Source organism: Gymnogyps californianus, chromosome 3 (genome assembly GCF_018139145.2).
Source record: "Gymnogyps californianus isolate 813 chromosome 3, ASM1813914v2, whole genome shotgun sequence".
Taxonomy (NCBI): domain Eukaryota; kingdom Metazoa; phylum Chordata; class Aves; order Accipitriformes; family Cathartidae; genus Gymnogyps; species Gymnogyps californianus.
The window spans coordinates 76,995,451-77,022,648 of record NC_059473.1 but is presented as its reverse complement, the minus strand read 5'-3'; the positions used below and the strand labels follow the sequence as shown (position 1 = coordinate 77,022,648).

Genomic DNA, 27,198 nt, shown 5'->3' with positions numbered 1-27,198 from the left:
TTCTAACCCACTTAGATTAAAGAAGGCACATGAGTACCAGTTACTTAGATATGTCCTGAGCAAGGTCATATGTTTCAGGCTGATTAAAGCGGTTGTGTCAGGATGCTAGAGACTGGGTGTTCCCAAAACAACAATGCAGTTTGCCTACAACATTATTTATTTCTTTTTGTCAGTGGAAGGGCTGTTCTTTGTCTGTTGGGAATAAGGCTGAAAGAGCGTTGCAGCACAGCTAGGACAGCTGACCAAGCTTTTCCCTGGTTCTTGAAGGAAAGTGAAAGGGGAAAAAAATAGACCAGTTTGGATTGTGTCACGAAAATGGCCTCTCACATAGCCTTTCGCCAGCAAGGCTTGGCTCAAATAGACAAGGCGGTAGCCAGCATTCTGGGAGTTTCTTGGTATAGCCTGTGTTGGGGCAATTCTTTGAAATTTCTCTTATAATATGTCAGATAAACAGTGAATCATTCCTTGATTCATCTGAGACTTTATTTTCAGTTATGAAAAAACCCACTATAAATTGTCCATGCCCAGTAGGTCAGGTCAGAAGATAGATATCTTTGTATTTCTTTCTGAAAAATGCTTTGATCCGTCTTTTCTTTTTCCTCTTTGAAGGTGTTCTGACAGCACCTCTTTCTTTGGTTCTAAAAGGTTGCCCTCACAGCTATTTGAATGAACCAGGATCTCTGTAAGATAACAAACATTGGAGAACTTAGTGGAAGCATGTCTTACATTATCATATTATTCCCTTAGTGTATATCTTTTGGGAAACTGTTAAGCCAGCATTATTCCCTGAATCTGCTATAGTTCACATGTGGAAAAAGCTTTTCCACATGCTGCTTTACAGTACGGGACATAATTGTATATGTGGCAAAACATTTTTGGACTTTTAACTTCAAAAGAAATTTTTTTGAAACTTTTTTAATGATGTGGCTAGCAATGGAGGGGAGGAACAGGACGGAGGAGGATGAGGAAGTCATAAATGGTCTTTCTGTAACATTTAGGATTCAGTGGTGTTCAATAACTCCCTACTATTGGCATGCTTACTTGTGCCAGGCAGCAGTAATTAAAATTTCAATTGATTTTCATGGCAGCCCGATCCAGTACTCTGGCACTCAATGCAGGCCATATTCAGCAAAAATGAATACAAATAGTGTAGGGGTAAATCACATTAGTCCTTACATGACCATGATGAAATGGGAAATTCTCTGTTTGTCTTAAGGTACCAAATTCCAGCTTGCTTGCTCTCCTCTGAGGCATGGAAGTCACATATACAGGTATGGACCTGAGGATGGAATTGCTCCCCAACAGCCTTTGTGCCAGCTCACTCCCAGCCCGCATGTGATGGTGAGCCAACAGGCAGAAGTGGTCGTGCTGAAGGGACCAGCTCTGCTCATCCTCACACCCAAGGGGTGAGCACACTGGCTGCAGCAAGGTAGGAGGTAGGCAGTGTAATTGCATTAGTGCAGTACTGTCACAGAGCTAATTTGCTATGCCTGGCACCGTGCACAGGGTTGCAACCGTGTGGCACTGCGCTCCGAGAGCCTCCTGGCTCAGGCTTGGAGGCAACATAGGTGGCTAGGCCAGGCTGACAGTTAACGGCAGGCCCATAGGCAGCACTAAATTGCCTCGTGCTTGATGCAGGGTATGTATGAACTGGCTACTTTGTGTTTTTCTGTGTAAAATTACACTGGGCATCTGACCATCACCACTGCTTCCACCCATGTAGGCTGGGTCAGTTCTGGTTAAAAAACCCAAAGGGCCGGCGGTGAGTCCAGATGCAACCTGCACAATGCAAGTGCTTCACCCTGCTCCCTGCAGCGGTGCAGGCTGCTGGGGTGGGAGTGGGGCATTTCTTCCTTCTTCCTCCCCTCCCCTCAGCCTGTAACCAGGGTATTTTGTCAGCCTCCGTTTAATATGCATACTTCTTCCTTGGCTGTTCCCCAAACTCGAATGAGTGCACTAATTTCCTCAACCAAGGGCTTGTCTAAACAACGGTGTTTTGGCTGCTTTAACGAGTGTTGTTCAAGTGCTAAATCCCCCTAAGCCTTGTGGAGTTACATTAGTACAAACATTGCCATTCAGGATGCAATATCTGCTTTAAAGCACCTCTCTAGGGCTGTGTACCAGCATCCAGGGTAGCGTGGAATTAAAGAGCGGTAGGTTAAGCTTGCAATGGTTGTGGGACGTATAACCCGTTTTAAAAAGTAAACCTGTCTGTGATCGTTTTGTAGCAACTTAAATACTTGTGGGGGAAAAAGTTTATGGTAGGACAGTTGATGTCCAAACATACCTCAAGCTACTTAATTATTTCCTGATAGATTTCTTGTCCTAGTGGGCTGAAAGTGGTCAGGATGTTTGCTGATGTCTTGCTGGTGTAGAGTGACTTGGTCCTTTTCCTGGCCCATGTCCTTGCATGAGGGCTGCAGTGTTGTAGAGATTACTCCTGTGCAGGATGGTTATTATAAACTATATTTACCTGCTAAGGTATTAAAGGACTTGTCTACACCAGAGCACCTCTACTGGAGTAATTACGCTGGCAGAGCCTCCAAGCACTATAGCAACCGTTCCCTCAGCTTACTTCGCACAGCCTCTGTGTCTGAGGAAGCTGTGGCAAAGCAAGGCGTCCGTAACTATGTCCACAGCAGGAGTTCTGCAAACACGGGTGTCTCGGTCGTGCAGTGTTGTATTCCCTCACACCCCTTGCTGAGCCTGTGCTCTTAGGAGTAGCTTGGGGAGCTCCCCCCTCCAGCCGCAGGGTGCATATTACCCTCTGCTGTGCTGGCAAAATTGTGGGTCTGCACAAGTTTTCTGGTGCTTTATTCCCTCCCTCTCTTATTCATTATTTGCCTCGGATCACTGCCCTCCTTACAACTGTCCACAGACCTATCTCCTTGGAAACGGCAGAGCTTGTTTATGTGACAGTAATAAAGAAACTAATTGATGCGTAGCAGCTGCAGACGTACGAGGGAGCCATGTTCCACCAGAGGACGTCGGAAAAGCGAGTCTCTGCTTATGCTGACTGACAAAAGGTTAGATGGCGTGAGCAAAAACCACCTTCTTCCTCTGGAGTTTCCAAAGTTGCCTTCCCCTGTTCACAGCAGCGGTAGGAAGCTTGTTGCGTGCGCATACGTGTATTTTTATGGCCTTTGTTAGTCTTTTTTATTACCAGCATGTAGAGATTGAGAAGCAATGGGAAAATTGGGAAGTCTTGCTTATTTCTTATTTTGTGGAATACTGTGCTGGTGCACTGTGCCGTGCCTGGCCCATCTCCTCTCCTGTCTCGGCCCTGATCCTGCCTATGGCCACAGGACTCTCATATCCATATATTGAGACTTCTGCTGCTCCCTGCTTCGTGCCCTTCACTGCTGCTGCCCCTTGTGCTGTTGGAAATGGCCGATACGCCTGTCTGGCCTAGCCAGCTGTTAGAGTCGGTCAGGTGTCCCCGCGCGGTGTTTCCTGGTCCTCCAGGAGGGAGCTGTGGAGGCCCCTAAACGGCTTGTGTGGCCGTAAATGCGGCAGGGTCACCAGGTGGGACCTCTCGCCAGAGATGGCGGCGTGCCTGGCTGCCTGCAGCTGCCGACCTGACGCTGAGAGCTTGTGGCCTGGGCTCAGGGAGGGTGGCGACGGGGCCACACAGGGAACTCTCCGGAAAAGGCCTGTGGTGCAAGGGTAGCCTGGGCAGCCCCCCTCTTGTGGGTATGGGGGGCCATGCCGGTGCTGGGGGGGGCCATGCCGGTGCCAGGGAGGCTGCCCTGAATTGTGGTATCTGCCCCAGGGGTGTTAGCACTCAGAAGCAGCGGTGTCTGGGAGGCCCCAAGTCAAGCAAGCCCTGGCAAAGGGATGCTCATGTCGATGTCTCCGCGATGACAACTTGGAGGAGGAAGGAAGTATTTCCGTGTACCTTTGGTTTAGTGCATATCTTGAAGAGGCGGTGTGGAAGGATGATGATTTTTCTATTTTATACGGCCTCTGAAACAGTGCTGGAAGAGCTGTTCCTGGAAACTTTTTCCATTACTGAAAACTTTCTTCCACGCCCACCCAGTATGAATGGCTTTTCCTGGGGTGTGCTTCATCAGCAGGTTCCAGTCTTGGTTTGGGTTTCTTCCTCCTGTTACTAGATACCTCCTTTGGGTGACTTTCTTGGGAACTAGCATCTGTAAATAGCCTTGCCCAGGTGGGAAGCCTGTTCCAGTTGCATGCCCTGTATTTTAAACTCGAGTGATACCATAATTGTTATATCATTGAACCTTCAAATAAGCTGTTTTTCTATCAGCTGAAGCTGTATATACTCTTCATTTCTTACACTATATCAAGTGAAATGCTTGGTACTACTTTGCTAGGTAGCTGCAGTGTGATTTAAAACTTGCTTTAACTTCCTAGAGGTTGTTTTAGACTAAAGCACTTTCTGCAAGTTTCACTGTCCATGTCTTGAGTATCAAGGAAAATCACTATTTGACAGGGTGTAAACTGTCTTCAAATGTGCTTCTGATAAAATAAAGAATGCGAAAGGGTGAGGCAGAAAGGGAGTGGAGAATAGAACTTAATACATACACTTCATAACGGGGAGAATGCTGGGAATATTGCGTGTTAAATATCTTTCCGTTATCTCAACACTAAATGTGGAGAACTTTGTCTTTATTATGTAATAAAGCCATATGTAAAAAGATGGGCGTTAGAGCACTAAGGAGGCTGCAAATGAAAACAGGCTGTAAAACTTTGAATGCTTGCTCTGCAGGGACTGCTGAGAGGCAGACACTGAAGTCTATAACATAGATAATAGAAAATGTTGTTAATCCTTGACTTTTAAAAGGACAAAAAGCACCAAGAAAAATCTTAGAAAATTTTGGGTCGTCGAGGAGAACTATATTTAGTGTTACGAAAGGCATTGTTTTGGAATTGCATCAAAATACAGGATTCATCTGGGGGGGTGGGGGTTTAATTATTATTTTAGTGCACATGATCTGGTCTGATATAAACAGAGCCAGGGACAGCCCAGTGACATACTTTGAAAACTGTTACATAGTCCATTAAAGAGCTAATGGCATTAAATAGCTCTCTTTTTACAGGCTATGGATTCTGAATCAAAGAACAGTTTCATAGGAAGCTTTCTTCAGCCACCAGATAAGATGCTTCCTGCAGCCTTTGCTTATATAGAATCAAAGACGTTGGCAGCTGTGGGTGGTGACAGGCCTTCTATCCCCAATAACCAAGGTAAGGCCAAAATATGTCCTTAAAGTGGTCTTTTTAATTGTTCCATCTGAAATCTCTTGAGCAAACTCCCCGTTCTGTTTTACTCAGTTCAATGACTTGCTGCGATTATCAGACTGACATTGAGACAGGATGTATATGTGTCCTGAGGGAGTAGTCTCCCTGAAGTCATACGTCTGGAATGGAAACTGCTGCAAGTCTTCTAACATCCTTATAAACTTTGGCTTTGAAAATTGTTTAACTTAAAATCGTCAGACTTCCTCTAAAAGCAAAGGAGAATGCTTCAAACTCAGCAGAAGCAGTTCATGACTTTAAATACAGCAAAAAAAGATCATTAGTATGGTACACTGACTTGAAATTGGCTTTGCATAGTGCTGTTTGACTCCCTCTGGCTTAAAATCACTTATAAGGTTTTTTGTGTGCTATGATTCCTTGGGAGAACTTTTGAATAACACAGACTCTCAGGAAAGTTAGCAGCATGAAAGTTAGTCTGTATGAAATATGGGTCCACTATGGTGGTTGTGTGCCTTAATGGGTGATTACTCTCTGGAGCTCACAGGGCAAGTGCTCGGTGGCTTAGCATATCTGGAGAGCTCAGTGAATCGCAGGGATACTCTCTGGTATCTGCTTTTTGCTTCTTTTTTTGGGTTTGTTTTTTTTATTTTATTTCATTCTAATGGGGCTATGATAAGCTGATAAGAGTTTTTATGGAGCTAGCAATATTTGCTGGGTATTCCTTTACTGAGAGAATTGGTATAGGGAAACTATCAAGGCTTATAAAATGTCAGAAAAGAAGCTTGACTTGTTACAGAACATGTCTTAAACTTCCACAGGTGTGTACGCTTTTTGGAGAGCTAGCAGACTTTTCCTTGTAGCTGAAATTGCGACTTTTATTTTTGGCATAATTTTGACACATACTGATTTGAGGCTAAAAGCAAAATCTTGCAGACTTGTTTCTATGGTTTAAAGAACCATCAAATACAAGGAACTAGACATTGAATCATTACCTTTTGAAACAATAAACTTTTTAAAATGCATCCCCTACTAAAATGTCCATTTGTATCTGATTTGCCCCCTGAGTCCTGAGTCGGTTTTTTTTTTTTAGTCTGTCCACGCCAGTTGCATTACACCAAAACTTGTGAACTAACCTGGATACCTGTGTTCCCTGCTTCTGTGTAAACAGAAGTCCCAGGGTTTGTTATACTCAGTTTGCCATGATTTCTTTGTGCTTGCTACCATTTGGAGTGAAAATAGTTTTGCTCATAGGACCTGTGCTTTATACCTCAGTTACGCAGTAAACATGTCCATTTTCTCCCAGATATGTTCTGTGTGTGTCAGTGTACTGCTGGGGAATATAATTCATTTTAGGGGTGATCCTAGGAAGAAAGTTTAGGTAGTATTTTGCTGTTTGAAGTGTTTTGTAAAAATAATAATAATAGGAACTGTTGCTTAAGGTATAACTGTTGCATTGTTTGCTAGCTGTGGTGGCAGCCCTGAAAACTCTTCAAGAAAAGATCCGCCGTCTAGAGTTGGAGAAGTCACAGGCTGAAGATAATCTGTGCAGCCTCTCCATAGCAGCTGCTCAGTATAAGAAGGCCTTAGAGCATGAATCCTGCAAAAAGGACACAGCACATCAAGAACTGATGCAACAGAGGAAAGGTATTTCTCTTGAGTGATAAGGTGTAGCCACAGTAACTCCAAGACTGCATAATCCAGGGAGTGTTTGTTTGTTTTGACAAACTGCTAATTAATGCAACCCCCCCTTTCTTTTTTGCTTCAGAGTTGGGGAGGGGCAGGAGCCTGATAATTGTGAATCAAGTTGAGATCTTCTTTTTACATGTAGTAACCAAGTATTGCATAACCCATAAAGCTATTTTAAAGAATAAGCAGATTTCAGGTGGTATGTTTAACTCCTACGATAAGCAAGCAGCTACTTACATGTATAACACTGCTAACTTGAGAAAAGTAAGGAGAAGGGAAGAAACCAGATTCTGTTTACATATCTGCTGATATAAATCAAAGTAACCACAGCACTCACACCTTTGGAATTCATATTAGGGACTAGCTCTGGAAAAACATCTTGATTCTCATGTCTTATATATAAAATATATTTTAACTACATGACTTGTTCAGACTAACAAAACTTTTCTTGCATGTTTTCAAGATAGAGAATTCCTCAATGAGATGACAGACTCCCATTGCTGTACTGAATGTCTTTGTTTCTCTCTGTAGATGTAAGTGTGCAGTTAAATGCAGCACAATCTCGCTGCTCCCTGCTGGAGAAACAGCTGGATTACATGAGGAAAATGGTTGCCAGTGCAGAACTGGAAAAGAAAGTGGTTTTAGAACAACAGGTGAAGCCTTTTAGCATATTAACAAAGTAGTGATATAGTTAAAAAGTATAAAAATGTGTAAGATCGGAACTTTTTTATGGCCATCGTTCTTCCTCGGCTTTTCTCAAGATGGTAGCAAACGGAAGCAATTTACTGGCTGACTGACTGATGACAACCGTTCAATGAATTGTATGAAAAGAGTCCCTAGGTGGAACTCTTAATGAGCAAAACCATGCTAATACTTGCACATTTGGTAGACAAAACGACTGCTGGAAACTTAAGTCTTCTTTGTCTGCCTGGTATTTTTCATCACTTTGCAATTTAAAAAATATGAAATTTAAACTAGTTAGATACCTTTACTGTAGTGTGTTTGGTTTTTTGCTGTCTGAAACAATTTCAGTCAGCTGCCAGCTCCATTCTTGCTTACTTTTTTCCAGGCCCAGGTTCAGAAAGAGGAAGATCAGAACCGGTTAGAACTGCATGCAAAACTTGAAAAGCTTGAAATGCTAGAAAAAGAGTGTCTTAAACTTACTGCTACTCAGAGAATTGCAGAAGTAAGCATGCATGGAATGACAGTCTGAAAGTCATTAATTTGGTATAATTTGTATGGCATTCTGTTAATAGTACTAAGTTTTGCGAAAGTTTCCTCTATTAAAGTTAAGATCATAAAGCATACCTGACTGAAAGCCATCTTGGCTTCATTTTCATGAGTCTTTTTTTCAGTCTGGGCTTTAAAAATTCCTACAGTCCTGTTTTATCCCAGATTACAATTGCAAGCTACTTCAGACTTCTGATTCAGCATGTCAAACTGAATGTGACTAATCATTCTTGCCTTCAAATTCAGGACAAGATCAAACACTTAGAAGAAAAGCTTTGTAAAGAAGAGCATCAGCGTAAGCTAATACAAGACAAAACTGCTCAGGTAGACTGAAAAGGTTTTATTTTATCTTATTTTTTATTACTGAAGAAAACTAATCTCTGTCCAAAATACCCTTTTTTTAATTACATTTAAGCTCCACATGTTTATTACCCAGGAAGAACTCCTGGAATACTACCTAGACCAGTTATAAACTACGTAGTAGAAAGCTTGCCAGGTGTGTTGCATATCTCAATCAAGGAAGATTCTACTTGGTTTTGTGTTAATGGTACAGTTCATCAGCCTCAAAGCTGCTATAAGTGATCTGGGTAGAGAATGAATTTCTAGAGAATCTGCAACCAAATCAGATAACCTTAACTTACAGTAACTAGAAAGTGGTCATATAAGAAACCTTATACCCCAAGTAAGGTTGGTTATTCTGTTTGTTTTCCTCTTTTTGTTACGATCTGCTGAAATCTAATATACTGGACTATACTTGGAAAAGTCTTTAATCAGTGATACTATTACATTGTTCATTAAGTGAGAGCTTGAATAATTCATTATTCTGTGAAGCCATAGTCAGTTTGTTGGGCCACCATCCATCTGAGAGAGGAATATTTGCCAAAGAGAGCAAAATCAAAGGAACCTTTTGTTAAAGGGGCAAAGTAGCTTCAGGTATTCCAAACCTCACTTCACTGAGAAGTAGCAGCCATTTTGAAAGAGAGCAGTTGTGGTGGCATTCCCTTGCGGCGGGGTGGGGGGATGCAGAGCTGAAGAATAATATTGAAAGAACCTAGCCATAAACAAAGCTGACAGCTTAAATTAATTCATCACTGCTGTCAGTTTTTATACCTCATCCAAGGATGATGGGCTTTCATCAGTCCAGGAAGCTTGAAATAACATGCAGATTGTAGCCCGGTATCTGACCACCTCCAGAATCCAACAGAATGACAGTTGAAAACTTGCAGGTTTTGGGATTTCTTGCTTAAACTGCTTGCTGCTGCAGAGCAGAAAGCCTAGTGTGGAGATTTTATCTTCTGAGAAACATAGTAAGAATGACTTTCCCAGAGCAGATAGTCTGACCTTAGCAGTATTATAAACATTTGCTCAAGAAAGGACTTAGGTGTAGTGACCTGAGTCCTAAACTAGTATTAGTACCATCTTAGTTCACTGCAGGATCAATTTAGATCTGTTGGATCTGGGTTGGGAAACACAGGGTGTGGGGTGGTTCACTTCCTTTTGATGACAGAAAAGCCAGAATAATCTCACTTTTGTGATGGACCTCCAGCGTTGTTTAGCCGGAACTGTTACAAATGCCAAGACAAAGTCCTTGTCCTGTGTTTAATTGGGAATGGCTATTATCCTGTTTATCATTGTCCTTTATATCAACTTTGAACTACAGAGCAATCCAAGGATTGTCCAGCAGGTTTGACCTCTAAATGTTGCACAGACGGGCTCAGTTCTCTCTGCCCCCAGATTGTAAAATCCAAATGTTCATTTTCTTTGGATTCTATGATCAGATCCCCAGCATGCAGCAGGATTGGCTTATCTCAGTTGCTGGTTGTCACAGTGGAAAAATACAGCTGCTGCAGGTGAATATGAAAATGAGGACTTCTAAGACAGAGCTGCAAGATGTGCCTGATACCCTGCCATCCTAGTAATCTGTTCAGTTTTTAAGTATAGCTTCTGCCTGCCAAGCAGGACAGTTAATAGTGCCCTTAATTGGTTCTCATCCATGCATGAAAAGGGGAATTAATTAGACCATGTGATTTCATACTTCTAATATTACATTAAATGATTGTTTTCTTTTTTGCTTATTCCTACAGCTTCAAACAGGATTTGAGATAAACAGAATTTTGATGTCTTCAGTAACATCTCAAAAAGAACCTAAAAAGGAAAACGGGAAGAAGAAAAAAACTAAGAAGGTAACATGAAAGTTTTTATTAGCATACTGTTGCTGATAGCATCTGACTTGCACAGAGATAGGAATTTGTGAAAAACAGTGATGTAAGAGGCACTTGATTTGTCTGCTGCACTTTACTCCATTTCCAAAGTGAAGAACAGTGCTGAATACTTCTTTTTTTTTTTTCCTTTGGTAATTAAAACTGGGCTAGGGCTGGTAGCACCTCACTGGAAAACTTTCCCTTACCAGCATGACAATAACCTCTGTTACAGTCTTACTGCCATCCCCCATGTCCTATCTTAGCTGCCTTTCAGTTTATCTGGCAAAATTTGTTTCCAAAGCAATTTCAACTAGGCATCTTAAGATAGTGTGTTTTGGGGGGATTGCTGAAATCAAGAGAATTCATTTTGTAACACGTTACAGGTCAGTCAAAATTTTGCAGCTGTGGTTTTGCAAACTTAAGTAAGCAATGTTCAATTTCTTTAATGTCAACCTATTTGTCAAACTATCTGCTAAATGCATCTGGAATAAAATTTACTTGTCTCAGCTGTTGGAAAGTCCTACTCCTTCCACATACAGGAGGGAAATAATTTTTTTTAAACCAGAGGGAAACTGAGATGATGCATTTCACTGCTTGTTTATTTGAATTTTACTTACTAAAAAAAAAAAGTTTAAGATTGTGCTATTGGTTCAACAGATGGAAATTTCTTGTCTTACTTTTCCTGTCTATTTTACGGCAGAGAAATCCTGCAATGAAGAAAGTGCACATTTCACAATTACGTGTAAAGGCTGGTGAACTACCTTTTGTGGCTGGGAAGGTGAGTGAAACCAAATGTTCTTGCTAAATTGGCATCTACAGTTTGAATAAATCTCTTTACTGTAATTGTTAATCACCTCTGTAAACCACTTACTAATTCTGCTTTAAGTCTGTCAGTTCCAGCCATTCTGTTAGTGCAAACGTACAAAGTGTGTTGCATATTATGAAGCATCGCAATCCACGTATCTCATCACAAAGCCAAGGAGGAGCTACATCTGGGATTTCAGGACGCAGTGCACTTTCAAAATCTGTATCCTCTTGTTCCACATCACCAACTGCCACCAGAAGTCTTTCGGACCTTTTGTTAGCCATACAAGATGAGCTGGGCCAAATGAGCTTGTGAGTACTCATCCCTGGTGTTATGAGTAAAAGTGACTTCAGTGGTAGCCCTGTGAAGCTACAGGTGTGCTGTAGTCGAACCTAGCCTGTTTTAAGTGTAGGATTGCTTGTTGACAGAATGGCCTGAGCAGGCCTGACTGGTAGGATTTTTCTCATTCAAAAAATTCTTTCTGTCCTGGTGTTTAACTGATCTTGTGAGCAAGCAACATACCTTCAGCTGGGTTTTTCTGCTTCCACATCCTGTACTTAACTGAGCTGCTACTGAAGTAACAGCTGCAGCAAATGAAAAATCTTTCAGGCCTGTGCTTTTTAGAAATTTTAAACATATTCTGAGATCTACAGAGAAGACCAAGAATGTTCTCCTGGAGAAGGCTGCAAAGGTGGTGTTAATGTTGAGTAGGCCTGCAGCATGCAGTCAGTCTGGGTGGTAGAATAGGTTAATACAACTGTGGCAGGAATAGTCCTGTCACAATATCTAGCCTATTCCTTTGTACTCCTTCTCTGTTCTCTCTGTACGTGCGTACCTGATGGGTCTTTGTGCTGAGACAGTCTGGCGTTCATACCCTTTACTTGTTGATAGCAGGAGAACTTGCTAGTCCTGTAAAGGGGTTGTGAAAGAGGGGCAATCTCCTGCCAGAAAATAGACAGGGTGTGGAAGAAGCTAATGCGTTAGATGGGAGCATATGTATCTTTCTAGCCACGCAAGTAAATGTGAATTGCAACTTGTCATGTTCTTAGGCATCTTCCCATTAATGCAAGCTTGTAGAAATGCGGGCCAAAGCTATGTAGCTGGTCATAGTAGACATGTCGACATGATGAGCTGTGGTTTGAACAGAGGAGGATATGTTGGTTAAACCAGTTAGGATGTTGACACTAATTTGAAATCCTTGATGGGGCAAAATTTAAACTGGCAACCAATCTCTTCTTCAAAAAGCAATGTTTGGCTTACTCATGGCAATTCAAGGACAGGCTTTTTTTTGTTATAGCAACAACCAGTTGCTTCAATTAAACTGTCAAGGAGCAGCAGTTACTCAGAAGTCAGAAAAGAAGCCGTGACCTTTGTAAAGAGATTATTTATCTAAGAGAGGGTCTCTGTTTTTGACTATTTCAGATGTCTAGGTATCAAGTAGATCTACACAATTTCTTTTAATTAAGCTAGTTAATTAAGCTAGTTAATTTAATTAACGAGCACACTTTGCTGCAGATCTTTTTTAGTAGAATATTTTAATTTGAATAATCTGTCAGAAAAACTATAACTTAAATATACTAGTTTACAATACTTTTCTGTATTACGCTAAGCTTTCAAAGTCTGCACTAAGTTGGGCAGGAAGTGAAAATACCATACTGCATAGCTGCTGTTCACTTTCCAAATTCTCATTTTGCACACTATTACACATGTAGTTGTTATGACTGTGGCAAGAGGGAGGAATAAGATGCACATCAGCTACAAATTTGGAATGAGAAAATCAGACCCACTGGAAAAACTTTTTCTTTTCTAGTGTGAATATATTGCAGATTAATGTGTATTGTTTGAGAGGGTAAATAATGCTAAATCGCTGTACTCTGGACAAAATGGCTAGCAACTCCTGCAATACACTGAAAGTATTGGAAGAAATCCTAGAGACTATATCACGAATACTTAGTGTGCCATTCTTGCCTTTAATAGTGTGCATCAAGAACTTCTGAAGCAGATGCAGGAGACTCAAGACTCCAAAGTTCGTGAATACCTGGAACAGGAGCTGGATTGCCTTGTAAAACAAATGGAAACTAAAGGAGAACAAATATCCAAGCTGAAAAAGCATCAGGCTACTGTAAGAATAAAACGTAAACTCTCTAGCGAGTAACACACTAGTTGAAAGGCTGCCACAACTCTGCCTCCTGTTGTCATTAATGAGAATGTCACTGGAATGCTTAAGCCAGGATGTTCCAGTATGGGTGATTATAATTAGGCTGCTAGCTCGGTGTTCTTGTACTTCCATTTCCTTCTTTTGATCAAGCAAAAGTGCTTACAGCTGGCAGCTAGGTATCTATGCTAGTGGGAAAACTTCCTGCTCTGTGGCAGTTCTGCAATACAGAGCTGGGTTGCTCAGTCTGTCACTTCTGCTCGCTGTGTTAAGGCAAACTGTTGAGATTTCATTCCTTTGTGTACTGTCCCTCTGGGGAATGAGAAAATAGAAGCTACGGTTCCTGTACAGACTGGGTTAAATGTCTTTTATATTACTGAAATATTGAAGCTTTTTATTAACCAAATAGTCTGTTGACCACAGCTTCTCTAAAATCATAGCCAGACAAGCCTTTCAGTTTTGTTTAACCCCTAACGTGTACACATTCTGTCACTATTTGTTTTAGAGCCACAGATAACAGCTTTTCATACCTGCCCATATAAAATCACTCTTCTGTAGATGAACAGCTTAATCCTTTTGTAGGAATTTGGTTTGGAACATATGATAAAAAATGCAATCCATAGTTCTGTCTGATAGTTTTCTGTTCTTCCATCTTATGTTTCAGGATAAATAGACTCACTTGAGAACTTCACTTCTACAGGAAACAAAACAAAACTCAGTGTGAGACCTTACGAAAGGGGGAGGTGATAGTTAATTTAAATCTGGCCAATTTTATTCACGTTCATTCTTTGATAGATTTTACTCACTCAAACCTTTTATTGTCCACATAATTGCAAGCACAAAGGTGCTTATGTCAAAGTAGAATTCTCAGAGTTGCATTGGCAATATGGACAAAGGACATTGACTGTTGAGTCCTCACTGCCTCTCTTGGCAATGTCAACTGTTTTTTGGATAAATCTCTTATATTCTTGAGGAGCCAACAATTACAGTGTTATTCCTTGCCTCGCAATCTTGCTGACTTCATCCTCCAGGAACCTTAGACAATGGACAACAACTGCACCTTTGTTTCTTCCTTTTGCATATCTGTATGGCTACAGTCTGCCTTCATTTTGGGATGATGAGAAGAGGAATAGCACATACAACGTGGTGCAACCTTGTTGTCATCCTTGCCTATTATCAGGCTGCAGATCTGCTGGCAAGTCATCTGTGCTCTGGTACAGCCTTATCGGAGCACACGCCTTAGGGTCATGATGTAAATAGCACATTCTTTGTGTTTGTCTGTTTGATTACTGTCCATCATGCCCTGGTTATCAATGCAGGCCACTCCTGTAACCCTAGGTCTATATCGGTTTTTTTCTGGTGCACACAGACATTTCTAGTTGTATTTTGTACGAACCAATCTTAATATTTCTGATGCATATTTCTGATGCATAGTTCTGTTTTTAGAACCTGTCACACTAAAAATGCTGTAGTCTTCTCTGTGTTTCACAGTTAATAATATGTTCTAGAATGCAATTAAAGTTAATTATTTTTAGAAATGGACTTAAAGCCTAAATTGGTGTATGGAATGCTTCCAGCCTAATTTTATCCTTGGGAGTGACCTTTTCATGCCAAGTGCAAGTCAAGACTTATTATTTGACACTTAAAAAACCATTCTTTAGCAATCAACCCTATTTATTCTGTTTTCCAATTTTGTTACGAGGCTTCAAAGTAAACTGCTTAGATACAGTAACTGATAATAAACAGTATGCATTTTATAGGTTTGTTGGGGGGTTTTTTGATTAGGATAGTACAATCTGAAATGGAAAGAGACTGTTGTACATATAAATTGGTAACAGATGATATTCCATCTCTCAAGCAAGCATTTTTACCTTAGAGAATGATGGGATTCAACAACCTATTGAGTGTGGGTGAGGTCAGTTTTCTGTAATGCTTTCTGTGTGGGCAAGGTCAACTTTCTGCAGTGCTTTCTGTTACAGCGAGACAACTGTGTGCAAGATTAGTAGGTTTCAACTTTTTTTTTTAATATGTCCCTTAGACATCTTTAGTTTGGAGTTTGGTAGAAGTCCATTAAGCTCTACAGCTGTAGGTCTTCTGAGTATGTAACATTCTAATTAGTAATCTTTCTTCCTAGGTGCAGAAATTAAAGAGAAAAACTCAGAAATTGAAGCAAGGGGCAGCTCATGTCAAACTAAAGTGTGATGACCAAAAGAAAGCAAAGGAGGCTGCAGTCAGTGTACAGGAAAGTATGTCTAAATCGTGTCCTGGGCAGAAAAGTAGAAGCTCTCTTCAGCTGCTGCAAAATGTGCGGAAACTTCAGTCAACACTGAAAAAAGATGATATCATGTGGGAACAATAGTTCTGAAGTTTACTGTGTCAGAAGTTTTTGAAGTTGTCTGACAGCTAGTAAATTTTTAATTTCACAAAGTACCTTTTAAAAATAAAATAGATATACCATAGATATAGATATACATTCTAAACTGCCTACTCACTAGTAGGTCAGTTTGTTCACCTCAGAATTAACTTTCATGTAGGGTAGCTGTAATTCAACTACACTGACTTGTGAGAAAGTGTTTTAAGGGATCAGTGAAATGCTTACTTGCTAACTTGTCAAATAAAATTTTATACCTTTTTTACACTTAAAATAGTATGCGATCTTTGGTGTCCTGTTCCCCCCACTGCCAAGGAGATATTTAGAGCTTGCTTTTCCAGAATGACTTGGGCTAGTGCTTCTGTTCAAATAAAAACAGTGGTTTTCCTTTTCTCTAATAACTGAAGATTCAGATAATTGCAACTGAGGCAGAAGAAGAGATATTGTCTCTTTTTTGTATACATTTTCATTATTATTAATATTACTACTCTGTAAGCTTTATTGACAGTCTTATTAGTATTAGGTACAGCTAGGGACTGGAAGCACAACTCATGACTTGGTTAAACCATGACAACATGAGAGTGTTCTTGGTAAGTGCATGGAAGGGGCCACCACCGAAAGCTTGGGTGCTTGTCTTCTCATCAATAGAACCTGCTTCTACCACAGTATAAAATAATTGATCTGTCATAGAGGAGACCTTGAACTGCGTACCAGTACATGTTGTGGAATTTGTGTACTCATACAAATGCAAGATGGGTCTTTATGCTAACGGTGAGTCTGCTCTTTTCCATCCCCCACTATGTAGATACAGTAAAAGACATAACAGTGACTTTGAATCGACACTGGTTAGTTAGTTGCAATAAATTCTTGTCTTGAGGTTACTGACTGATACTGATTTTCCTGGGTGTTTGCAGATGTCAGAAAAAAATAGCTACCTCAGGATGTATCAGTGAAGTTCTGCTGTAGATCTCTGGTGTAAAGAGAATGTAGTGGTCTTCTCAAGCCCCTGTGCAGGTATGAATAAAAACGGGAGGCATGGTCTGCTGTCAAGGGTTTTGAATAAAGGCTAGTAACAATGTATGGTCCTAATGGAAAGTTGGGTCTTTGGATCAGTAAGTTTCGCTCTGGCACCCTTCAAGAGAAAGGATTAGGAAAATTTTCAGACAATTAATTTAAATTTAGAATGAACTGTTAAAATCTTTGACAGGAGTTGCATGTGTGAGCTTTTAGGGGTGAGACGGGGAGTTTATAGGTACTAAACATCTTTATCAGGACCGTGGAAGACCAGGTTGTTCAACTGATATTCGGGTACGGGCTTCCTACACTCCCTTAAATTGTATAGACATCCTTCTTACTTATGGATTATCTCTCGCTTAGAAAAGCACATTGTACACTTAAAAACACGTAAACACAGTTCTAAACATGGTATTTTCCTGGTATAGATAGCGTTTCTGAGGTAGGTTTATGCATTTCTGGACACTGGAATCGCTGATACCGGAGACAAAAGAAAAGTAAGCATTTCTGCTGTTAACATTTTCAGATTGTAGGTATTCTGCTGCCATGAGATAAGCCTTTGCCATTCCTAGGGGTAGTTAAATAATCTCTGAAGCTCTGTACGCATGTGTGAGAGAGCAAGCGAAAAGGGCCTTAGCAAGCCCTAAGGAGCCTAAAGCATTCTGTTTCATCTGGAGGTCCAGCCCTAAACAAAAAACATCAGGCATTGGATTGAGAGAGAAAAATTGCCAGCAATTTACCCCAAATGTGTAAAAATGGATGGAACGTCTTTGCATTGTGGCAGTGGCAGGAGTGAGAGCAAGAAGCACCCCGGGCTTATGGCTGGGGCTGAGAGGCCATCACAGCTCCTATAGCTTGGGGTTGCTATAGGGACAGCTGGGCCTGTCCGGGCAGGGAGCTGGCACATCAATCACCTGCTCCCTCTGTGCCTTGACCTGGTATTTTTGTTGACTATAGAAACCCGGGGAGAGGAGGCCATTTTGGAGCTGGAGCTGGAGAAGCAGGGCCCCGGCTCCTCTCTTGGACAAGGGGCTGCGGTGGAGGGCAGCAGCTTTGGGTCGGTCAACCAGGTACTGGATGGGGCAGTGCTTGAACGATGGAAGCATTGAATAGTCAGTCTTCGAAATGTTTGTGCCGACAGAGGCTGAATAAAACTGCTCTGTTTGTTTGCCTTTCTGTGGGGCGAGTGGCTGGAGAGAAAGGGAAACAGCTGAACCTGGTCCTGGGCGTTTTGCATCTCCGCCTGCTTCAGAGGGGGACGGGGAGCTGCAAAAGCTGTCTTGCTCAGAGCCGGGAGCTGGGATTTGAGAGGGGAAAATAGGAATGGATGATATGCGAGCTTACATTAGTTGACAGGGGTACATCACTTGTATTTCAGCTTGGAAGATTTCATTGTATTTTAATAATTCTTTTGTGCTGCTTTTTTTCTGGAGCTTTTATTTCTCTAGTGCATGTGTTTTCACACACTAAAGCAAAGCAGATGCGCTTCAGCATGGGCTGAGAGAGTCAAACCGGATACAAAGGAAGTGTATCCCAAACAAGTTTTCTTGCTTGAAGAAACGCGGAAAATTTGTTTTCAGATTGTATCTTGGGAGGGGGAGGTACGGTAGGAGATCAGCTTATGTATTTATTTATTAGCATATTCACAGTTTGAGGCAATTGTCAATCACGTAAAATAAGTCTTCAAAGAAGTATACAGCAATGAATAATTCTGCAGAAACCACAGTGGTGAAGTTAAGCTTGCGCACAAGTGTTGGCAAGGTTCAGCTCTGTGAGAATTAGGCAGGCAGATCACAGTGAGTTTTGCTGGGATCTGAATGCTTCACGTCTTATGCTCCAAAAAACTTCTGGCCTGGAACTCCATAAAAGTACATTTGGAGAAAGCACAGTGGTCAGAGCAGGCTTCTTCACAAGAACAGTATGTTTTGGCTTAGTAAGCGCTTGCTCTACTCTTTTACAGATCCTTGTTTTGATTTATATCCTGCATGTTTTTGTTTGTCTTCTCTGATGAAACTGTATATTTCTTTTTTTTATGAATGTTTTGAATCTAGCTACACAGGGCAGCAGACAAAAACACACAGTGATCCCAAAAAAGACTAATTGGTTTATTTACTCAAAATCTGGGTTCTTTTACGCTGAGTTATGCAAAATTACCACAACAGGTTTTGTTAGTATTTGTATCTAGGGTCATATTTTATGGTTAGACATTAAGGAAATTGGACAAAAGATGTAGGTCAAACAGTATAATTAAAAATACAGACCAGCAAATTGTATCCAACAATAGTTCACTTTCCTGCTGCTAATGAAATATGCTAGCACAAATTAATGGCTTGTTACTTAAGCCTGCTGGAAAGACTTTGTCCTAGTACAAAAGGCATTCAGTTTGAGCATGTGTGTTACAATCTTCTAACCAGCAAAGCTGGAGGTTGGACATAGCTATAAATCCAGTGTGTTCTGGGAATAGAAGCTGGCAAAAACACTCCCAACAAAATAATCAGGGCAGGATCTCGCTGGGATTTGGATACTGACTAACGTAACTAAGTGCAGATGTTTATGTGGACCGAAAGACATTCCCAGAATAAGAATGCTGTACGAACACACAATGATTTTTATAGCAGAAAAAACCAAGGAAGTGGGGATAATAAAACATATGCTTTTATTTCTGATGAAACATTTTCTGTTTTCCCTAGTTTGCCTGTACTGTAGTGGACAAGGCTGCCCCTACAGTATCCCCTGCTGGGGCCTGTTGAAGCTTCTGCAAGTCACCTGGGTTGTGGCTCCGGTGCTTACCTGAGGGTCTCCACGGGCTCCCCGTGTGGGTCCTGTAGTCTCTCTTCCATCAGCGGAGAGAAGCAAGCGTTTCTGAAAGTGTTACCCTAAGGTAACAGCTAAAACAGGTCAGATGAATCTTAGCCCAAATGCCTCGTTCTCTCTACCGACTACAAAGAGAGTCTGGGGTGATTGGTGAGCTTAAACAAAGATATTTGTACTGTACAAAGAGTTTGGCCAGATAAATTCTGATGAAATGTGGAGCTCTTTCCTCTGATTTCTGGGGATCCTGGGTTAGCTCTTCAGAATCTTCAGAAGTACTGGGTAAGTCCTGGGCTGCTGACAGCCTGGGAATCCTGTGCATTGCCCTGCATACAACCATTTTTCCTCCTGTTTTCGTGTCAGCCTCTCGTGCATTGATCTAAATGTGGGTGCCTGTCCTGAGAACATGCTTACCGTAACTTCCCCATGATGAGTAGTCTCACTGATCCGAAACTAGGAAATCACGGTCTTGGTGCTCTGTGGTTCAGGAAGACACAGACTACGATAGGATTTTATTTTGCTGGTACTTAGGATGACTTCTTTTTGCAACTTGAATTTATTTATGGGCGGCTTTACTATTTTGCCAAAAGTTTTGCTTTATACCCAGAAATGGTAATTTATATTCCCATTGCATCACGCTGCTACCCTAACTTTACTTCCGTGTTCTCAAAAAGCTGAGCTAAGTAATTGCCATTAGTTTTACAGCCGTATCTGAATTATTTTTATCTGAACTCCACTGCCTGCGTAGTGGCATCATTTCTTTTCTCTTGGTTCCTTCTTATTTATATAGCTGAAGAACTGCCTGCTCTTTATTTTCCTTAGCAATTTTTAATTTAGTTGGTATTTCTTGCTTTAGTTCTGGGCTTCCTGGCCCTCTGATTTTTAAATTTTTTTTTTCTTTTTGTTTTTTTCCTGTTGTGGTTCTCTGCCTACTCTTGATGACTTTTTGGTTGGCTCCACCATCCTTACTTCCAACCTCTTCTCCCTGCTTTTATTTTGAGGGCAAGTTCCAGTTAGCTTTTTACCATTGATTTAAAGATTCTCCAGCTTCTCCAATGTTAAAATCCTTGAGGTATTAGTTGCATTTGAGTTTTCTAATTACTTTTATTAATTTCTCTAAATTAGACCCTTTTGGATGTTAACACTTTACCTTCAGGTCTGGTTTTGTTCTTCCAGTCTAACCCAGATTATGATTGCTTCTCTAATGTTCTCACCACTACCAAAACTGTCTGAAATATCATCTAGGTTCAGTGACTAATTGAAGGCATTTGAAGAGCATGGCAGACTTCTTTTTTAGTACTAATCTAGTAAAAATCTTTATCTTCATTCCTCAGAGTAAATAAATCTCATGCACATAGACTCCCTTTGACCTTTGAATGGTGCCAGCCATTCATAAATGTCAATTCATTAAAATACCAGACCATCTCATTTCTTTTACCATAAATTCAGTCTTTCCAAAGCATCTCATATCCTGCTGCCAAGGTGTGGTTGCTAGTCTACCTTGTTTATATTATGCTTACAGTGTCAGATTTCATGTCTTTATGTTATTAGTTCAAGCTCTCACATAGGCATCTGTTTGTAGTGTATGAATATACTGGCTGCTTCTCATTGATTTCACCCAGACCCCTGGCTGGGTTCCGCAAAATCTTCTAGTCTGATTTTTTAGGTAACCCTTCCTCATTTTAGTCATCCTGTCCCCTGGTGTTACTTTGCATTCCTTTTTACCTGAATTTCCTCTTCTCTCGGCTGTGAAATTTAGGTGCAGAGATCTGAATTCTCTGATTCCTTCCCACGATTGCTTAGTTTGCAGCTCTTATTATCAGCGAGGCCAGTCCCATAACAAGAGACAAGGATTTATCCAAGACCTTAGGATACCATCAACCAAGAAGAGCCCCCAAAATCTACATCCTACACTGCTGTATTCAGCCTCTTGACCATCTCCTGTGTTTGTCAAGTCAAACCTGTGACTGGACCAACAGCTGTTATCTTTCAGTGTCTCTCATGAAAGAAAAAAGGAGAAACTATGTGCCCAGAGCAGCCAAACAGATTCTGCAAACCATTGAGAAATAGATGCTACAGATGGTTGCTCTGTGATTGATTACAAATGAACTTGCCTCTTCTTCCCCTTTGCTCCCAAGAAAGAGACCCCAAATCTTTCTGCAATGACTTGCTTCTTCCCTTAAAAAGACAATTTCCTCTTTTTTTTTGCTTTCTAATTGATTATGCCCCTCACTGACAAGTGAATAGAATAACTGTAATTCCAGATGTTGGGAAGAGAGCACGGCTGCTTTAGAAATTCTCACAAGGCAAGTGTTTCCCATTAGAACTGAGTGACTTTCGTATTAGCGGATTATTTGCAGACAGTACATTTGTCAAAAAGTGGCATTTCTTGCAAATTCTTTCATTCCTTTTATTCTCGTCAACTTCAAGTAGTAGTTTCAGATGAGAGAAAAGGGGAGAAAATAGATTTTGAATGTCAGCATATTTTGTTTCAGAAAAAATGAAAGCAAAACGTTTCAATTCTTCTTTTGTAAAATGTTTTATTCAGCACATCAAATTTCATGTTTCATTACCTAAACTTTCTGAAGTGTCCTTAAGAAACTGGGTGAAGGAGGGAGGAGGTGGCATTTGTTAGTGGGATACAGGAGGATACTTGAAAATTTTTGGCCCAAAACAGTTTTTCTCCTATTTTCCTCAGGCTAGCAATCAAAATGGGAAAAATCACATTCACCCAGTTCTGTTCCTGATATTAAAAGAAAAGTCTTCTTGTTAAAGGGGATGCCAAATAGACAATTCTTTAATGAAGTTGCTACATATTATATATTGTCTATATAGGAGTGGGAATTTGTGCTTTTTGTGTGGACAGTTCTCCAGGTCCAGAGTTCACAAGTGATATGCTCTTGAGAAAGGAGCTTCTTCTCAACTGCTTTGCCTTTTGGGCTGCCAAACGGAAATAGGCAAAATGGATGAATTATACCAGATCTCTTCTACTGAGAAGGTCCAGCAGCTGGAACAAGAACTAGCAGCACAGCTGGCAGAGCTGAAGGCAGAAATAGAGGACAACAAGATACTCCAGGGAATACCGAGTAGGGCATACAGGTAACAAGAATTTGCTGAGGAATGAAGGAGAGAGTGAGATTATAGCAATGCATTGTATCTCTTCTTGGGTTTTTTTGGTCATGATACAAAAGTCACGTGTCTGTACAACTGTTCAGTTTCGAGACCTGAATACACACGTGGGAGCCAGGAATAGCAGCTTTTTCATTGTGTGTCTACCGCAGAATTATGGTTGAAATGGAAGAGAATGTCAAAACGTAAACTAAATTGATTTCTTGTTGTATATTGTAAGCAAAACTTTAAATCTCCCTAGCATGTCAAGTATTTCCTTCTTACAGTGAAGAGGAAGTAGCTTCAAACATAATGCTGGGATGTATAAATAGAACGGTCACATATAAGACAGCCGCTCTTACTTTCCTCAGCGATGATGAGATGCAAGCTATGACAATGTACCCAGGTTTGGCATTATGCTTCAGGGAAGCTGTAGACCACCTGGAGAACACGTGGAGGAAAACAGAGGTGAAGAACACTTGGCTAGGACACTTGAGACAAAAAGGAAAGGAGCTGGACTTATGTCTCCACTCCATTTTCACTAGATTATAAGTCTTCAGACACATGGGAGATTGCTGTAAAGATGAAGGGAATAAACTTCTGTTTGCACTTAGGAATAGGACAGAAAATAATGGGCTAAAATTCAAGCTTTCCAAAGATAGTGTAAGTTAAACACTGATATCTAGACTAGGAGGTTGCTGACCATCCGTGATGACCATCCGTCTTTAAGAACAGGATAGACAAACACCTTTAGGGAACAGATTTACTTTTTCCTGCATTAGAGCAGGGGAAGTGGTAGATGATCACAAAACCCCTCCTGGTCCTACCTCTTTAAGGCTCTGAAGTGTTCCAGCGGAGTTTCCCGTGTATTGCTTTTGCATAAGACTTAGGAGCCCTTTTTTTAATGGTCCAGTTTTCATCTATGTTTTTTATTTTCATGCATTCGTTTTATTCAGTTACATAAAAATTATGTAATGTATGCTCCTGTAAGTATATTGATCACAGAATCATAGAATATCTCAAGTTGGAAGGGACCCATAAGAATGATCGAGTCCAGCTCCCTGCTCCTCACAGGACTACCTAAAACTAGACCATATGACTAAGAGCATCATCCAGGCACTCCTTGAACTCTGACAGGCTTGGTGCTGTGACCACTTCCCTGGGGAGCCTGTTCTAGTGACCGACCGACCCTTTTCCTAATGTCCAATGTTGATGCATGAGAACTAAAAAATACTTCTCCTCCAGAAGTTTTCTCAGCCCCTCCTTCTGTGATATGGGCATATTAGGAAGGAAGTTGACTAAATTGTGAAGGATGCTTGTCAAGGAACTCCACTGCATAGTTGTGGGCTGCAATATGCGTCCATAGGATTGATAAGCATCCAGATGGACTTTTTAAGGGCTTTGACTAAAAAATAGAGGTGGAAGAAAACAGTTTGCCAAAAAACGTCAGCTAATCAAATAAATTCTGCTGCTTTAATATAGGTTTTTCATACCATTAAACTTGCTTACTGTTAACTTCACCATCTGAGTTGTGTTGGGCCTGACAAATGTTTGGTTTATACCAGCTTGTATGTAACATCCTGTTGAACTTTTTTTTTCCTGCAGTTCTGTTGCAATTCCAAAGGATGCATCTTATTTCAGAAAAGAAAGGGAGGTAATACTGAAGAAAGGCTTACAGGTAGGTAGCTAAAACGTACATTGGCTTAAAAAAAATCTCTTTGTTCTTTGCCAAGTAGCAACTGAAAATTAAAATCAGAGAAAGTGTTACGTTTTTTGAAATTTGGGCCTCTAAGGACAGAATGGGAAGGGTCATAATGTTGTTTGCACATTAGTAAAACAGCATAACCTTTCTTTTATTTGAATAATAATGTGGACCTGGTCCTGCAGCGTTTGTTTATGTGACAACTCCCAATTAAATTCAAAGCCTAAACATTTTTTCTGTATTTACCACTTTTTTTTTTTTTTTTTTAATATCCTGAAAAAGAGGTCTATTCAACATGTGCTCCGTTTGCAGGTGACAGAGGCAAAACCTCTTGTTATTCAGGCTGATGTCATGCAGAGGGAGTTAGAGAGCTGCTGGAGAAGGGAGCATACAGCCGCAAACTTGCCTCTGCTGCTGCACCAGGTAGGGCTCCCGCTTGCTGCGAAGATCCAGGAGCTTTCCTCTGGCCCAGCAGGTTGCACTGTGCACATTTGAAAATAAAACCAGTATGAAACTCTTTCCTGAAAACGGGCACGAAAATGTTAGTGCTTGCAGTTTCCTTGTACGATGTGAAAGTTTCCTCTTCTCTTTCTTTAAAGGACAGGAATCGAAGCAGGTCAGATGGGCTGGGATAAGGTTCTCCCAATTCCCTGACGCTTTTGTGCTGTTCTAGTACGTCTGTGTTGTGCGTTATTTTTATTTTCATTTTTAAAACGGAGTTCAATTTCTAGGTCCAGTGGACTGAATTCTGCCATTTTCCTTGTATTAACTGCTTTTTTTCATTCCCACAATAATACTTCCACTGGGACAACTTAGGGGTAGTAGCCTTCATGGATAAATATAACAGCACAGTGGTCTTTGGTGACTGATTAGCTGTTGTTTTGGTGTTATTCTCTGATGCTAATGATGATCTATATACTGCTTAAGTTTCCTATAATGTTAAGCTGCTCTTGTTTACAAATGTGTGATTTGCTGGTTGTTTCTGGTTTTATTCAAGTTTTTTACAGACAGAATTACTCAGCTAGTCCAGAGTAAATATTTGCACATGCTTAGATGGAAGAGATTTTGTACGCACAGCAGTGTTATTGAACAGCTTTATCCTCTCTATCAGGTAGGAACCAAAACCTAGGATCTAGCATGTATATATCTAGCATGTATATATCTAGCACAGTAGCTGTTCATGAAAAATGAAGTGTTAGCAATGGCTTTTTTCCACCCAAATAAAAAGCTATTAATGTTAAGGGTAATTTGTCTCTGGACATTCACTCTCAACTGTCTGCTTATGGTCAGTATTATGTGCTCAGAGAGATTCACTGTTTGGACTGAAATTCCCTTTTCCTCATTGGGTTGGAAATACCATTCATAAGCATTTAGGAAGGAAATAAACCTTTGAGATTACTTTCAAACTAGGATTCCTCATGCAGTGGGAATGCAATGGCCTTCTAGCTAATAAGGGAAGAAGATGCAGAAATGCAAAAATGACGGTGTCTCTTTTATATACATAAACAGAAGCGAATTAGTCACATCATGGAGGAATACGACGACGCAGTTCAGAGGGCTGCAAGACTTTCAGCGGCAAGGGAAAGTTTCCTGACAGGAAAGAAAAATCCAGTGAATGTAGTGACACAGGAAGATCTGATGATTTACACCCGGTGGTTAGTGTGCCACCTACACTCTCTGAAGGGCATTCACCGTTTTCTCCAGGTAAGATGAGCATTTTTTGAACAGTGAAGTACAATTATGAAACATTCAAGTCTTGGATAAGAAAGTAAACCGAGAAAGATCAAATTCAATGTAAAAGAAATCTAGAGGTTTGTAGGTAATGAGCCAGACTGCGTACATATGACTTTCAATTCTTTTAGCAGATTGATTTTACTAGGAAGGAAATGCTACAATGATAAAGCTGAATTTAGGTAAGTGGAATAATGAGCTCCCTGGGTGCAGTGTAGAGAGTGTTGGGCTGCTTGGATTTGAGGAGATCCAGCATGAGAAGGAGAAAGCTTGGGTAGACTTTTTTTCTGTATTATTACTGTGATGATGTTTTGATAGAGCAGGACACTGTCAAGGGGCTGAGTCACCGCAATTAATAGTCTGTAGACTTGAGGAGTATTTGTTTGTTTAAGCATCACTTTTCAAAAACAAATCTGAATACTTCCTTATTTTATCTAGTTTCTTTAATGATTTTATTGTATGAGTGCTACAAGTCATTGACAGTAAATAAACTTCTGGAATTATACACAATGGATAAGTATGGTTTGTTTTTTCTCTTTTGTGTTTTATTTTATTACTAAATTTGCAACTGAATAGTTTGTATGCTTTCGAAATGACTGAGAATAACAACAGATCTGTTCTTAACTCCAGGTTCTCCAGCATTTGCCTATTTCTCACAGAATGAATGTGGCTGATGAGAAACGTCCTGATGCAGTCCAAGACAACTGGGACAAATTAAGAAGTGCTTTTGACAAGAATTCAGATATTTTTAATATTGATGTGTTTTCCAGTTCAAGAGTTTTAAGAAGAAATGGTGAGAAATGATCAACTTTCCTTTAAAACCACAAGTCCTACAGATAATACATTTGTTGATGTATATTCTTTGAGAAAGGTCAACAGTACAAATGTTGCCATCCTTGGTTTGTATGCGTGAGAAATTTGGAGTGTGGCTTTTAAAGTCAGCAAGAACCCTGGAAATCTGGTGTCCAAATTCCGGAGCGTGGAGCCCTGAATCTGCAGCGGTCGCTCCTCTGGCCTTACTGTGCCCTAGGCTGCAGAAACAGGCGGTTCACAAGGATACTTGTGGGATCAACTCGGTGGAGAATCCAGGATGTTGTCCCCATTATGCCAAACCCTGAAACTCACCCTTCCAACTTTCTGCAAGAATATTATTTAAAATATTTC

General features: G+C 40.6%; 1 protein-coding gene across 2 annotated transcripts; it reads left to right on the top strand.

Moving 5' to 3' along the window:
* The first annotated feature begins 1,424 nt into the window (after window positions 1-1,424).
* Window positions 1,425-15,895, top strand: CEP57L1 (centrosomal protein 57 like 1). Of its 2 annotated transcripts, XR_007766283.1 has the most exons (12): window positions 1,425-1,436; window positions 5,064-5,208; window positions 6,685-6,864; window positions 7,438-7,559; window positions 7,976-8,092; window positions 8,383-8,460; window positions 10,221-10,319; window positions 11,038-11,115; window positions 11,224-11,453; window positions 13,120-13,264; window positions 13,962-14,549; window positions 15,432-15,482. XR_007766283.1 is itself a non-coding variant. In XM_050894880.1 (11 exons), exons 2-11 carry the CDS (start codon window positions 5,067-5,069, stop codon window positions 15,654-15,656), a joined length of 1,416 nt encoding a protein of 471 aa, XP_050750837.1. In that variant the 5' UTR covers window positions 1,425-1,436; window positions 5,064-5,066; the 3' UTR covers window positions 15,657-15,895. The 2 variants fall into 2 exon arrangements, 1 of the variants encoding a protein (XP_050750837.1); XM_050894880.1 differs by lacking the exon at window positions 13,962-14,549 and having other exon boundaries at window positions 15,432-15,895.
* The last annotated feature ends 11,303 nt before the right edge of the window (window positions 15,896-27,198 follow it).

Coding starts and splice junctions, on each gene's coding strand:
- CEP57L1 (XM_050894880.1), top strand. CDS start 5,067: ATGGATTCTGAATCAAAGAACAGTTTCATAGGAAGCTTTCTTCAGCCA. Junction 8,093..8,382: donor CTACTCAGAGAATTGCAGAA/GTAAGCATGCAT, acceptor CTTCAAATTCAG/GACAAGATCAAACACTTAGA. Junction 10,320..11,037: donor AGAAGAAAAAAACTAAGAAG/GTAACATGAAAG, acceptor ATTTTACGGCAG/AGAAATCCTGCAATGAAGAA.